This window comes from Lissotriton vulgaris, chromosome 2_2, assembly GCF_964263255.1.
Source record: "Lissotriton vulgaris chromosome 2_2, aLisVul1.2, whole genome shotgun sequence".
NCBI lineage: Eukaryota > Metazoa > Chordata > Amphibia > Caudata > Salamandridae > Lissotriton > Lissotriton vulgaris.
In genome coordinates this window covers 322,414,068-322,427,157 of record NC_141688.1, presented here as the reverse complement: position 1 = coordinate 322,427,157, position 13,090 = coordinate 322,414,068, and the positions used below count along the sequence as shown (strand labels likewise).

The 13,090-nt window shown below is 47.6% G+C and overlaps 1 protein-coding gene across 2 annotated transcripts in view; it reads right to left on the bottom strand.

Moving 5' to 3' along the window:
* Window positions 1-13,090, bottom strand: part of SPI1 (Spi-1 proto-oncogene) — a 118,775-nt gene that overhangs the window by 36,930 nt on the left and 68,755 nt on the right. Inside the window, exons 2-3 of one of the 2 annotated variants that reach the window (XM_086959699.1) lie at window positions 11,965-12,061; window positions 4,379-4,566 (exon numbers count right to left, since the gene is read on the bottom strand). In XM_086959699.1, coding sequence (XP_086815825.1) covers window positions 4,379-4,566; window positions 11,965-12,061 — 285 coding nt within the window. Of the gene's footprint in view, window positions 1-4,318; window positions 4,567-11,964; window positions 12,062-13,090 lie in introns of both variants that reach the window. The other variant, XM_086959698.1, reaches the window with a different exon arrangement.

The window sequence follows — 13,090 nt, the reverse complement described above, 5'->3', positions numbered from 1 at the left end:
TCCTTTTGCTTAGGTGTGTGTGTGCATACCTGCTGTAGGAAACTGGCTCTATATTGTGCGTTAAAAAGGAAGGACACTGCTCAGAGAGTCCAGTGTGTCTCAGATTGGGATCCAGAGGCTAAAGTAGATTATACTAACGCTCTGTTTGTGGTAAGGGGGGCTGAGCAGTTATGCTTATCAGAGGGTAGTGTTAAGCGTTTGTCGTACTCAAAGAGGCAATAAATGAGACAGGCACTCAAGAATAAATCTAGGTCCAATTTTCAAAAATAATACTTATTTTTATATAATTTTTCAGACCTAGAAATTAATTCACAGGTAAGTTCTTACAGCCAGATTATCGACCCTAAATTGCATGTGCAAACGGGTTTGCAACCCGTTTGCGCATGCACAATGGCCCAGGGCCAGGTACAATTCCTAAATAGAATTGCGACTCGCTATTTAGGAATTGCGAGTTGCAATTAGGAAGGGGAGTTCCTTTCCTAATTGCATCCTCAAATCAATGTGAAAATGTTTTGTAACCGCAATTGTGGTTGTAAAACACTCGCAAATTACCACCCTCTTCAAGAAGGTGGTAATGCAGTCTCAATTTGGAAGAGATCCCCAGGGGACCCCTTCCACTTTGCAACTGTCTCTAAAAATATTTTTCAAGGGCAGCCATTGGTCCCAGAGAACACTACCTGCTCTTCAAAATTAAACGAAAACGGTTCAATATTTTTTTTTAACTGCACTCTGTTTTCCTTCAAGGAAAATTGGTAGCATTTTTTAAAAAAAGACTGTTTTATTTAAAAGCAGTCTCATACATTGTGGTCTGCTGAGCCCAGCAGGCCACCATACCTGGGAGGGCCTGTTATTCCCAATAGGCTCGAAAATTGTGAGAGGCTCATTAATATTAATGAGACTCGCAATTTGGGCTTCCATTAGGAATCGCAAATTGCGACTCGCATATGAGTCGCAATTTGCAAGGCACAAATTTGCTGGTCGTAACTGGTCTTTTAATTTCTTTTGACGTATCAAAGTTTGAAAAATAGTTCACAATTTTGCGCAATTATACACAATGATTTCTTGTGGGAGAAAATTCAAAAATGTACATAAAATCCTACCGTCATTTCTAGGAGTTCACCGTCAAGGTTTAGGATAGCAGCATGCCAAGGTCCAATGTTCCACTAGCGGATCATCGAGAGTGTCCCGGATTTGGCAGGGTGCCCGCTGCTGGAGTATTGGTAGCAGGAGCACTACAAAGAAGGGGGGTCGCCTCAAAGGGGCTTACAGGTAAGTCCAAGGTATCCTAAATGAGGGATCAGGTTACAAAGGCCTCTGGATCATGGGAGCACAGCTGGTTCGTCGTACGCAGGCTGGGGGGGCTGGGTGCAGAGCAGGTTGGTCAGCCAGGTTTTGTGCTTCAAGATGGTTTTCACGGCCAGGAGCAAGCAGGTTTCAGGGGTGATTTTGGGATAGCTGGGCCACTTAGGATGTGGGTCTCAGGGGTCTCGAAGTCCCTTGATGGGTGCTTGCTTCCTGGGCAGTTGGAGTCCGAGTTGGACTCTTCATCTCGGTGTAGGTTGCAGGGGGTCTGCCACCCTAGATAATGCTTCGGCACAGCTCTGGAAGGTCTTGATATGTTGATACTCAGTGGGGAGACAGATCTGACCCTCCAGAGCAGGTGTACATCTTCTGGTTTGGTTGCTGCATTAGAGCGGCAAGTCAGTAAGCTGGTTTCTCCGGGTTCGGAGACTGTGGTCTACTGGGGAGTAGATCGTACTAACAAGTTGCCAGCCCATGGTCTCTTTATGTGCACTTACAATTTCCAAGAATGGACTTGGAGATTCCAGGGTTATATCTACTCCGTCTTATTTGTCCGCACCCTGCCTTTGTGCTATAAGGCCTGCTGTAGGGGTGAGGTACCTATATCTCATGCAGTGTCTGTGGGCATGGTTTTCTTTGCACCAAGACACAGAGTCTACGCTGCATTATCTCGGGGAGGGGTCCGGAGGGTGGCACAATACATGCTGCACTCCTAGTGGACCCCCCAGTTCCAATGCCCTAGGTACAAGGTATGCCAATTTCTAGGGACATACAAGGTGGGAGAAGTTGTGCCAATTGTGAAACAATGATACAGTTTAGGGAAAGGATCTGGCACTGATGACCGGGTTAACATGGACCCAGTGCACATTCAGTCGAAATCACGTCATGTTCCAGGCAAAACGTAGAGGCTAACCATGTCAAAAGAGGCACTTTCCTACACCTGCTGGTTTAGCTTGAGTTGAGGTCCCTAAAGCCTTCTTGCTGAGATGTGTGTGCGTACTTGTTGGTTGAGGCTGAGATGTGCTGCCTGAAACCCTCTTGCTGAGATGGACGTGCATACCTGCTGGTTGAGGCTGAGGTGTTGTCCCTGAAGCCCTCCTGCTGAGTTGTGTGTCTGTACCTGCTGGTTGAGGCTGAGATGTGCTACCTGAAGCCCTTTCGCTGAGGTGTATGCTATGCATATACCTTCTGGTCAAGCCTGCGGTTTGCTCCCTGAAGCCATCTTGTTGAGGTTTGTGCGCATACCTGCTGGTGGAGGCTTGAGTGTAGTCCCTGAAGCCCTCTTGCTGTAATGTGTACGCGTACCTGCTGGTTGAGGCTGAGATGTGCTCCCTGAAGCCCTCTTGTTGAAATGTGTGTGCATTCCTGCTGGTTGAGGCTGAGGTGTGGCCCCTGAAGCCCTCTTGCTGAGATATGTGTGGGTACCTGCTGGTGGAGGCTGAGATGTGCTCCCTTAAGCCCTCTTACTGATATGTGACCACATACCTGCTGGTGGAGGCTGAAGTGTGTTCCCTGAAACCCTCTTGCTGAGATGTGGGTGCATACATGCTGGTTGAGCCTGAGGTGTGGTCCCTGTGGGCATACCTGCAGGTAGAGGCGGAGGTGTGCTCCCTGATGCCCTCTTGCTGAGATGTGTACGCGTACGTGCTGGCTGAGGCTGAGATATGTTGCCTGAAGCCCCCTTGCTGCGATGTGTGTGCGTACCTGGTCGTTGAGGCTAAGGTGTGGTCCCTGAAGCCCTCTTGCTGGGATGTGGGCGTATACTTGCTGGTTGAGGATGAAGTATGCTCCCTGAAGCCCTCGTGTAGAGATGTGTGCACATACCTGCGGGTTGAGGCTGAGGTGTGCTCCCTGAAGCCCTCTTGCTGAGATGTGTACGCGTACCTACTGGTTGAGGCTGAGGTGTGGTCCCTGAGGCCCACTTGCTGAGATGCCGGCGTGTACCTGCTGGTGGAGGCTGGGTTGAGGTCCCTAAAGCCCTCTTGCTGAGATGTGGGCACGTACCTGCTGGTTGGAGCTGGGGTGTGCTCTGTGAAGCCCTCTGGAAGAGGAGTATGCACACACCTGCTGTTTGAGGCTGAGGTGTAGTACCTGATGGCCCCTTGCTGAGATGTGAGCACGTACCTACTGATTGAGGCTAAGATGTGGTCCCTGAGGCCCCATTGCTGAGATGTGGGCATGTACCTGCTGGTTGAGGGTGAGTTTTGCTCCCTAAAGCCCTCTTGCTGAGATGTGTGCGCGTACCTGCTGGTTGATGCTGAGGTGTGGTCCCTAAAGCCCTCTTGCTGAGATGTGTGCGCGTACCTGCTGGTTGATGCTGAGGTGTGGTCCCTGAAGCCCTCTTGCTGAGATGTGTGCGCGTACCTGCTGGTTGATGCTGAGGTGTGGTCCCTGAAGCCCTCTTGCTGAGATGTGCGCGCGTACCTGCTGGTTTAGGCTGAGGTGTGGTCCCTGAAGCCCCCTTGCTGAGAAGTGTGTGCGTACCTGAAGATTGAGTCTAAGGTGTGGTCCCTGAAACCCTCTTGATGAGATGTGATTGCGTACCTGCAGGTTGATGCTGAGGTGTGGTCCCTGAAGCCCTCTTGCTGAGATGTGTGCGCTTACCTGCTGGTTGATGCTGAGGTGTGGTCCCTGAAGCCCTCTTGCTGAGGTGTGTGCGCGTACCTGCTGGTTGAGGTTGAGGTGTGGTCCCTGAAGCCTCCTTGCTGAGGTGTGTGCGTACCTGCTGGTTGAGGTTGAGGTGTGCACCCAGAAGCCCTCTTGCTGAGATATGGGTGTGTACCTGCTGGTTGAGGTTGACGTGCGGTCCCTGAAACCTCCTTGCTGAGGTGTGTGTGTACCTGCTCATTGATGCTGAGGTGCTCTCTCTGAGGCCCCCTTGCTGAGATGTGTGGTTGCACACCTGCTGGTTGAGGCTGAGGTTTGCTCCCTGAAGCCCTCTTGCTGAGATGTGTGCGCGTACGGTGAGACTGTGGTGTGCTCCCTGAAGCCCTCTTGTTGAGGTGTGTGCTCGTACCTGCTGGTTGAGGTTGAGGTGTGGTCCCTGAAGCCCTCTTGCTGAGATGTGGGCGCGTACCTGCTGGTTGAGGCTGAGGTGGGTGGTGGATGCTGGAGGCTCCAGGACATGCATCTGTTCCAGCTCCATGTGGCGGTAAAGCTGCTGCAGCTGAGGGGGTTGGACGCTCTGCAGCTCCGTGAAGTGGTTGTCGGCGAAGACGTCAAATTCGCTGTGTATGTGGGGGGCGTGGCACTCCCAGTAGTGATCTAGGGTAGAGGAGAGAACGGGGGAGGTCACTTCATTGTTATAATGAGAAGCCTCATTACAGGGTCATAACCAGGGCCGAACTGGATGTTGCGGGCACCGGGTGTTTTCCTGGTGGGCCGGAATGGTGGGTTCCAGTTTTGGACCGGTGGGGGCCACTTTTGTTACTCGATATCTGCCCCCTTCAACAAAAGCACAACAGCAGTGTTTCCCACCACCACCCCAGCCACCGCCCCGCCTGTCCGATTTAATTGCAGGTCTGGTGTGCGTTCCCAGTCCGGCCCTGGTCACAACAGGTTTAAAATCTCCAGCCCCAGCTCCCCCAGTGCTGTCCATTGCAAGGCAGACCCCAGGCCTGTCCTCATCTCCAAATATAATTAAGCGCTTGGGGAGAGGCGGGGTTACATTTCCCAGCACGGGTGCTGCCCGACATTCACTCTCACAATCCATTCATCTGCTAACCTGTCTTGGTCTCACCCCTTCTATCTGCTCAACCTTCCCTTCCAGCCTCTTTACCTTCCCAGCCTTCCCTTCCAGTGTATTTATCTGCCCAGCATTCAGTTTCAGAGTCCATTTATCTGCCCAGCTCTTCGAAACCCTTCTTTTTGTCAAAATCTGTCCCTCCAATACTGTTATCTTCCCGGATGTCTATCCTACCCCATTATCTACCTATGCTTCTATCTCCCAAACCTACTAAATGCCTAACCTCTTTTCTCACAGTCCTTATATCTGCCCAGACCTCTCCCTCCCAACCTGGTTTTCTATCATATTTCCCTATCATACCCTTTCTTTCTGATCAACATTCTCTCTGTCCAAGTCATTTTTTTTGCTCACTTCAGCAACTACTCAATCTACCCAGACCTCTCTCTATCAGTCCCTGTATCTCCCCAGACATCTTTCTCCACACCTTTATCTGCCCAGACCACTCTCTACCAATCACTTTATCTGCCCAGACCTCTCTCTACCAACGCCCTTATCTGCCGAGACTTCTCAGTAACATTCGCTTTATCTGCCCTGATATCTTTCTCCACGCTTTTATCTGCCCAGACCTGTAGCATCTTTTCTCTCCCAGGCCTTCTGTCTGTCGACACTTCTGTCTCCCAACCCCTACATCTACCCAACCATTTCCTCATCAGTTCTTCTACCTATTCAGTCTGTTCTTATGCAATCCCTTCATCTTCTTAGATATATCTCTTCCCTTCTACCTGCCCCGACTTATGTCTTCCAGGATTTCAATCTGCCCAGGCATCTGTCTCCAAGCCTTTCTTCCCCCACTTGTCTCCAACCCTTCTATCTGCACAGACTTCTGTCTCCAACCCTTCTATCTGCACAGACTTCTGTCTCCATCCCTTCTTTCTTCCTAGACATCTGTCTCCATCCCTTATTTCCGCCCAGACGTCTGCCTTTCAGGTCTTCTATCTGCCCAGACAGCTGTCTTCAGCTTATCTGCCCTAACTCCTGTCTCTCAACCCATCTATCTGCCCAGACTTCATTCTTCAAAACCGTCTATCGACCCAGAATTCTGATTCCAAACCTTTCAATCTCCCCAGATCTTTATCTCATAACCCTTCTATCTGCCCAGACGTCTGTCTCCTAAATCTTCCATCTTTCTGCCCAGACATTAAATGCTTAAAGTGAGAAGAGTCTCTGGTTACAGACTTCCGAGGATGCTGGGCAGTCACCATATGTGCCTTGGTGGATACCACTGGAAAGTGTTCAACATCATGAGGTGCATCAGACTTCCTTCATCGCATATTCTGGGCTATCTCGAGATCTCCATCTCAGAACATGAAATTCTTTTCCCGTTGTCTCTTGTCTGCATAGGCGTTCATTTTCTGTTTGTTAACCAAGTCCTTTATGCAATTGGTACCTTCACTGCCTTCTCATTGGTTGGTCCATTGAGGTAACTTTGTTGTCTTTGCTCTCCCGAACATCAAAGTTGCAGGACTTTCACCGGTGGCCGAATGCGGTGTTGAACAATAGGCTCGTAGTGTAGAGTTCAGTACAGTTTTCAACTTGAGCCTTTCTAGGGTTGCATGCGGTACCGCTTTTTTTAGCGCACTCATAATATGCTCAATGAGGCCGTAGGCCTGCGCCCATAAAGGTGTGCTTTTCTGATGCTTTATATTCAGACGCTGTAGAAAATCTTTAAATCCTGGCTTCTAAAGGACAGGCCATTATCAGACTTCACAATGGCTGGAATGCCTCATGTTGCAAAGATGTTATCCTGTTTCTTAATCACGTGTTCATTTGTAGTGTATTAAAGATCTTCTATGAGCAGGAAGCAGGCATGTTCATCCACGACTACTAGCAAATGATGTCCGTTATCAAGTGGACCAAAGAAACCAATGGCTATTCTCTCCCAGGCATGTTTAGGGAGTTTGGACATATTCAACTTATCTTGAGTCACATTTGTAGAAAAGCAGTTCCATAGGTGACAAGCCTTGAGTACCTTTTCAACTCACTTATCGAGGCATGGGAACCAAACTCGATCTCGCAGAACTCTCTTTGTGGCAACTAAACCACAATGTCCTTCATGAGCACTTCATTCATTCTTTGTAGCAGACACTCAGACATTAGAATTCTCAACCCTCTTATTATGACCCCTTCCTCAGTTAATGATGGTTAATCTTTAACGTTCTTATATTTTTTGTATTCACCATCATTGGTGAGGGATCAAGTGTGTCGGTTCCATGAATGATGTGTGATTCTCTCTTTCAATTCCAGCATGTCACTATCATGACCTGCGGCAGTGACAATCTGGGCTAACAATATGGCAGTTGGTGTGTTTTTTTCAACAATGAAATTGAAAAAGTCCGCAGCCGTCTTGGATGGAGTATCTTGATCTCGTATATGCGCTCTGGAACAGTAGTGAGCAGGATTCTGATCCTTTCCTGTACGATGAACAATGGTGTAATTGTACTCTTGCATTCATAATCTCATCTTTCACTGCGAGGAGGCATCTTGGCTTTTGGATTGCCAAATACAGTCAGTAAAGCTTGGTGATCAGTTACCAATGTAAAGAACACAGGGAGTATTCCCAAGCCCATAACACAGCTAAACTCTCTTTCTCAGGTTGTGAGTAAGCATGTTCTGTCTGAGACAGACTTCTACTTGCATACGCCACAATATGCCTTTGTGCATTTGGATGTCCACAGTGCTGTGCAAAAACAGCGCCTAACCCATCAGGGCTCGCATCAACAACATCCTCAGTATGAAGCTTTGGAATGAAGTAAGCCATTTCAGCAGCACTTGCAAAGACTTTTTTGATCTTCGGAAAACTTTTCGTGCATTCTTGCGACCACTCAAGTGAAACATTTGTTCTCCTTAACTCTTGTAATGGAGCACTTACAATATCAAAGTCTCTTATGTATAGTGAACAGTACATGCCAAGAAACAAACGTAGCATAGAAACATCTTGTGGGGTATCAGCATTTGATAGTGCTTGTACTTTTGCAGGTTCCGGTGTTATGCCCTCATCTGAAAAGATGTGGCCAGAGAATATTAACTTTGTCTCCTGGAACTCACATTGGACTGCATTTAAAGTCAAACCTGCATCTATAAGTCAACAACACACTTGTGTGAGAGCTTTAGCGTGCTCCTTCTGTGTAGCTCCAAAAACCATTATGTAATCGCCATATGTGAATGAATTCATAACAGACTGTATGATACGTCGAAGGATGTCTTGGAAAATTTCAACAGCCAATGACACAATAGAACTGAATCTTTAGTAATAAAACAGACCAACATGTGTAGAAAATGTTGTAATGTACCTGCAATCTTTTTGGAGTTCCAACTGATGATAACCTTGATTTAAATCAAGATGAGAGAACACTTTTGCACTGTTTAGCTGGGGTTATCTTGTTAGCAATATGCGGATCTGGGAGTGGTTCTCTTTCAGTTGTCTTGTTTGCCTGACCCATGTCAACGCATATACATACAGCTCCTTCACTGTCTTTTTGGGCACTACCACTTTGGGAGAAACCCATGCAGATGGACCAGTAGAATGCTCAATAATGTCCTGCTTAAGTAATGCTCAAGTTCTTTTTCAACAGCTTCTTGTAAGTGGCAAGCAGATTGTCTGTGTCTCTGAGCAACAGGACGGACATCTTCTTTAAATTTGCAAATTCACTTAAATAGTTTTAAGCTTTCCTAACCTATGAAACAACTAAGGGAATTGTCTTACTATTTCGTGATGAGCATCATTCATATTGTAATTAATGGAAATCAGTTCCATATCCGCAGCTGTGCTGAAACTGCGTAGACAGGCACTTAACACACTGTACCTTGAAGCATATGGATGGGTCCTTGCACCTACGTTTTCCTATGTTTCATGGTTGCAACAAACAAACTGACTTTTTATGGAAGTCGATGCAGCCCATGCATACACTTTTGTTTTTTATGGTGTGAGTCACGGTAATGGAGACAGTTCATTATATTTCTCTTCAGGCATTATGTTTATTGAGGCCCCACTGTCGATGATGAAAGGTATTGAACATCTATTTACTTTCAATGTAAGCATTGGACAATGTTTGCATGACATTGGTGCTTTAGCATGTCGATTTGTATGTGACTGACATTTTTACTCACATGCAATCTGTCCAACATGTGCACATTTCTCTGAGGTAATTTTCGACATGGCACACCCATCTTCTTCACTTTCACACGATAGTGAGGCAGATGAACAGTTTGACAAGGATTTAGATGACGATCAACTTAACTCAGTGTCGATTTGCCTCAATTGATGTTGCCGCTTTGCCTTGTGAGCCTGTGTTGAATGTTGCTTCTGGAAAGTTCTGGTGGCCATTTTGTCTTCGCACATGACACACTTACTTTCTCCTCGCTTTGCAAACTGTCACAAAATGATTCTCCTTTCTACATCTTTACCTATATGTCCAATAGAGGGACATTTACCTTCATGTGGAAATGAATATACACATCCAAAACACAACTTCTTTTTACATGTAGACATCACTTTGTGTCCTTCTGTTTTTTGCATTGACGTGCTTTTTACGCTCATTACTGATTCACTCAGAGCATCTCTGACCTCCATGTCAGAAGCCTGTCTTTCAGCTCACTCTTCAGCTCTGGCAGCCATCAACACTTGCTCCAATCTAAGAGTTTCTCTTGTGATTCATCATCTGAAGGAGTCTGATAAGCGTCCATCAATGACTCTCAGAAGCATAGCTTCTTCATCATTGAATTGATTGAATATACAGTGTTAGATGAGAGTATCGAGTCTCTCCACAAAGTCCTCAATGGTTTCAGCAACTCTTTGTCATTCTTGACTGAAAATTTATCTTTCGTAAACAATGTTTGGTACTAGATTGAATTTGATATTCAGTGTTTCTTTAATTGACAATATGTGATTTCTTCGTCATCTCGCTGCATTTTCTTTATGACTTCTTTCACACCATCACCAGCAAGATTTTGAGATACTTGATAATCTTTTTGTTATCAGACTCCTCAAGTGCATCAATGAAATCATGAGATGTCTCTATCCACGCAATCAACCTTTTGCCAGTATTTTGCATTTTGGCAGTATCGAAAGGTGCTGGTTGATTCAGGAAGGCAACAGTATGGTAACTTGTTGTGAGAGTGGATAACATCGAAGGCGGAACTCTCTCCGATACATTTTGCTGTCCATTCGAGCCATGGTCATTTGCTCTATTTGTGAATCCTTGTGATGAACCAGATTCACTGTCGATGTGGACGATCCCTCGGACACTGACCTTCTCCTTGCTCTGCAAACGGAACCCTTCACTTTCTGGAGACCTCTAGAGTAGTTCTGAGCAGTCACCTTGCAGCTTTACTGGTGGTTTGCTTCAGGTATAGTACAGCACAGTAAGCACAAACCTCGTGCTTCTTCTTGGGTACTTACGTCGTACAGATCTGCTAATCGAGGCTCTGGTAAGTGCAGTGACCATGTGCATTTTTTTAAAATTCATTTTGTCAGCCAGAACTTTTACGTATTTTGTCAGCATTTGACTACAGCAGTCTTTCGAGCTTCTTTTTGGTGTCTGTATGTAACCGCCTTTAGCAGAATCACTCTGTATATTGTACAAATCTATCTTGTGTGGCAGCGCGATGCCGTTATGTATAGCCTGAGCAATAGGTTCTAAGCCAGCGACGTGGAGATCCTTGCACTGTTTTCATAATCTTCAACTTCTACACAGCGGCTGGCGCTGCGCTTTGACTCCACATTCATGAAGCGTCAATTCTGTATTCCGACAGCGACACACGTGGCATGCATGGGCAGTCTGCCTGGATCACGTCAAACTCTCAGGGAGAGCAGGGGCATTCTTCGGGTGACTTATACCCCATCTCGTCACCAGTTGTAGCATCCAGCCAGCCTGGGTATCCGCCAACGACTGCGCCACACACAGAGCTTAATATTACGTCTTTATTCTTCTGTGTGTAACTATGAGCTCAACATTCTAAACCAAGCTTCATTGCATTCGGCTCTAACGCCTACTTCACAGCTCCACATAGTCCAGTAGGGACCAAAAGGATTCAGTCATAAAAACTTGTAAGACAGTCCAGCATCTCTCCCCTAGCCAATCTGCCCAGACCTTTGTGTCCCAAATCTTCTATCTACCTAGAGGTCTGATTCCCAACCCTTCTATCTGCCCAGACTTCTGTGCCCCAATCCTCCTCTCTGCCTAGACATCTGACTCCCAACCCTTCTATCTCCCCAGACTTCTGTGCCCCAAGCCTCATCTCTGCCTAGACGTCTGACTCCCAACCCTTCTATCTGCCCAGACTTCTGTCCCCCAAGCCTCCTCTCTACCTAGAGGTCTGATTCCCAACCCTTCTATCTGCCCAGACTTCTGTGCCCCAATCCTCCTCTCTGCCTAGACATCTGACTCCCAACCCTTCTATCTGCCCAGACTTCTGTGCCCCAAGCCTTCTCTCTACCTAGACTCCTCGCTCCCAACCCTCCTGTCTGCCTAGATGCCCCTTCCAATGCTTATCTCTGGACAGACTTCTGTCTCCCAACCCTTCTATCTGCCCAAACTTCTCTATACGAACCATACACTCTGCCTCCCTCTGCTCTCTCTCCAGTTCACCTTACAGACACATCGCTCTCGCCATCCTTCTCTGCTCATTATGCTCTTCCTCTCCTCTATCCCTTCTCCTCTCCCTCTTTCCAAAACTCATCCTGCACTCTCTCTCTCTTGCTCTCCCTCTGACACACTTTCTTTCACACTCTCCTGTTTCTTCTCTCCTTCTCACTCTCTGTCTGTTTCACCCTTGCTCTCTCCCTGATCATCCTTCCCCCTCTCGGTACCCATCACCCCTTTCCCTCCCTGCTCATCTTTCCCTCTCCTCTCTTACAATGCCCTCTCTCATTCACCCCGTCTCCATCCATCTCCAGCGCCCCCTGCAGGTGGACTCACCGCTGCGGCTGTCCCCATCGCTGCTCAGGTACGGGTAGTAGTCGTGGGGCTGGCGGTACAGCTCGTGCTCGTAGGGAATGATGTCCTCGGAGTGTGGCTGGAGAGGGGGGAGAGAAGACACATGAGTCCCTCAAGAACCCCGTCCCCTGGTGATCACCAGCTATGCCTGTGGACAAACCACTGTTATCTCAGAAAGGTCCAAACACAAATAAGCATTGGCAAAACCAACAGGCTGCGCCTATGCGAGACCTATGGACTTTGCCAATGTGTTTAGCCATGTTCTACACCAGCGTGGCTGCTGTTCAGCATGGCTAACAGTTGGTGGCATAGAGAAGAGTGGAATGTTTCAGAGTGGAGTGCAGTGGATTGCAGTGAAGTGGAGTGGAGTAGAGTGGAGTGTGGTAGAGTGGAGTGTTCATAGAGTGGTGTACAGTGAAGTAGTGTAAAGTGGAGTGGTATTGAGGGCATAGAGGTGAGAGGCATAGAGTGGTGCGGCATAGAGTAAAGTAGAGTAGAGACGGTATCTTTCCCTCTCAGTGGAAGAGAGCGGTGGTCAAACCCCTGTTGAAAAAGCCTACCCTTGGTCTGGAGGTTCTTAAAAACTTTCGCCCCATTTCTCTGCTTCTCCCAGCTCCTGCAAAGATGCTGGAAATCCATCTTAACCAGCATCTCGCATTCTTTCTGGAAACCTCGGGTCTCTTAGATCATTTGCAGCATGGATTTCGGAGGGGCATAGCACTGAATCTGCCCTTACCATAGTGCTTGATAACATCCACACTACTGTAGATAAGGGCACGAGCACCTTCCTTTATCCTGTTAGATCTTACAGCTGCGTTTGATACCCTGTCTTCCTTGGTGTTAATATCTCGGCTAAGGGAGATAGGGGTGGAGGGGCCAGCACTCAGTTTGCTGGCCTCTTTCCATGACCAGAGGGAACAGAGAGTGAAGCTGGGGGAGTTCCTATCTCCATCCAGGCCGGTGCAGTGTGGGGTCCCTCAGGGGTCGGCGTTAAGTCCGACCCTGTTTAACATCTATGTGACCCCACTGGCCAGGCTTATCAGATCGTTTGGGATGGAGGTAGTCTCCTACGCCGATGACACCCAGATCTTGCTATCTCTCGCCCAGT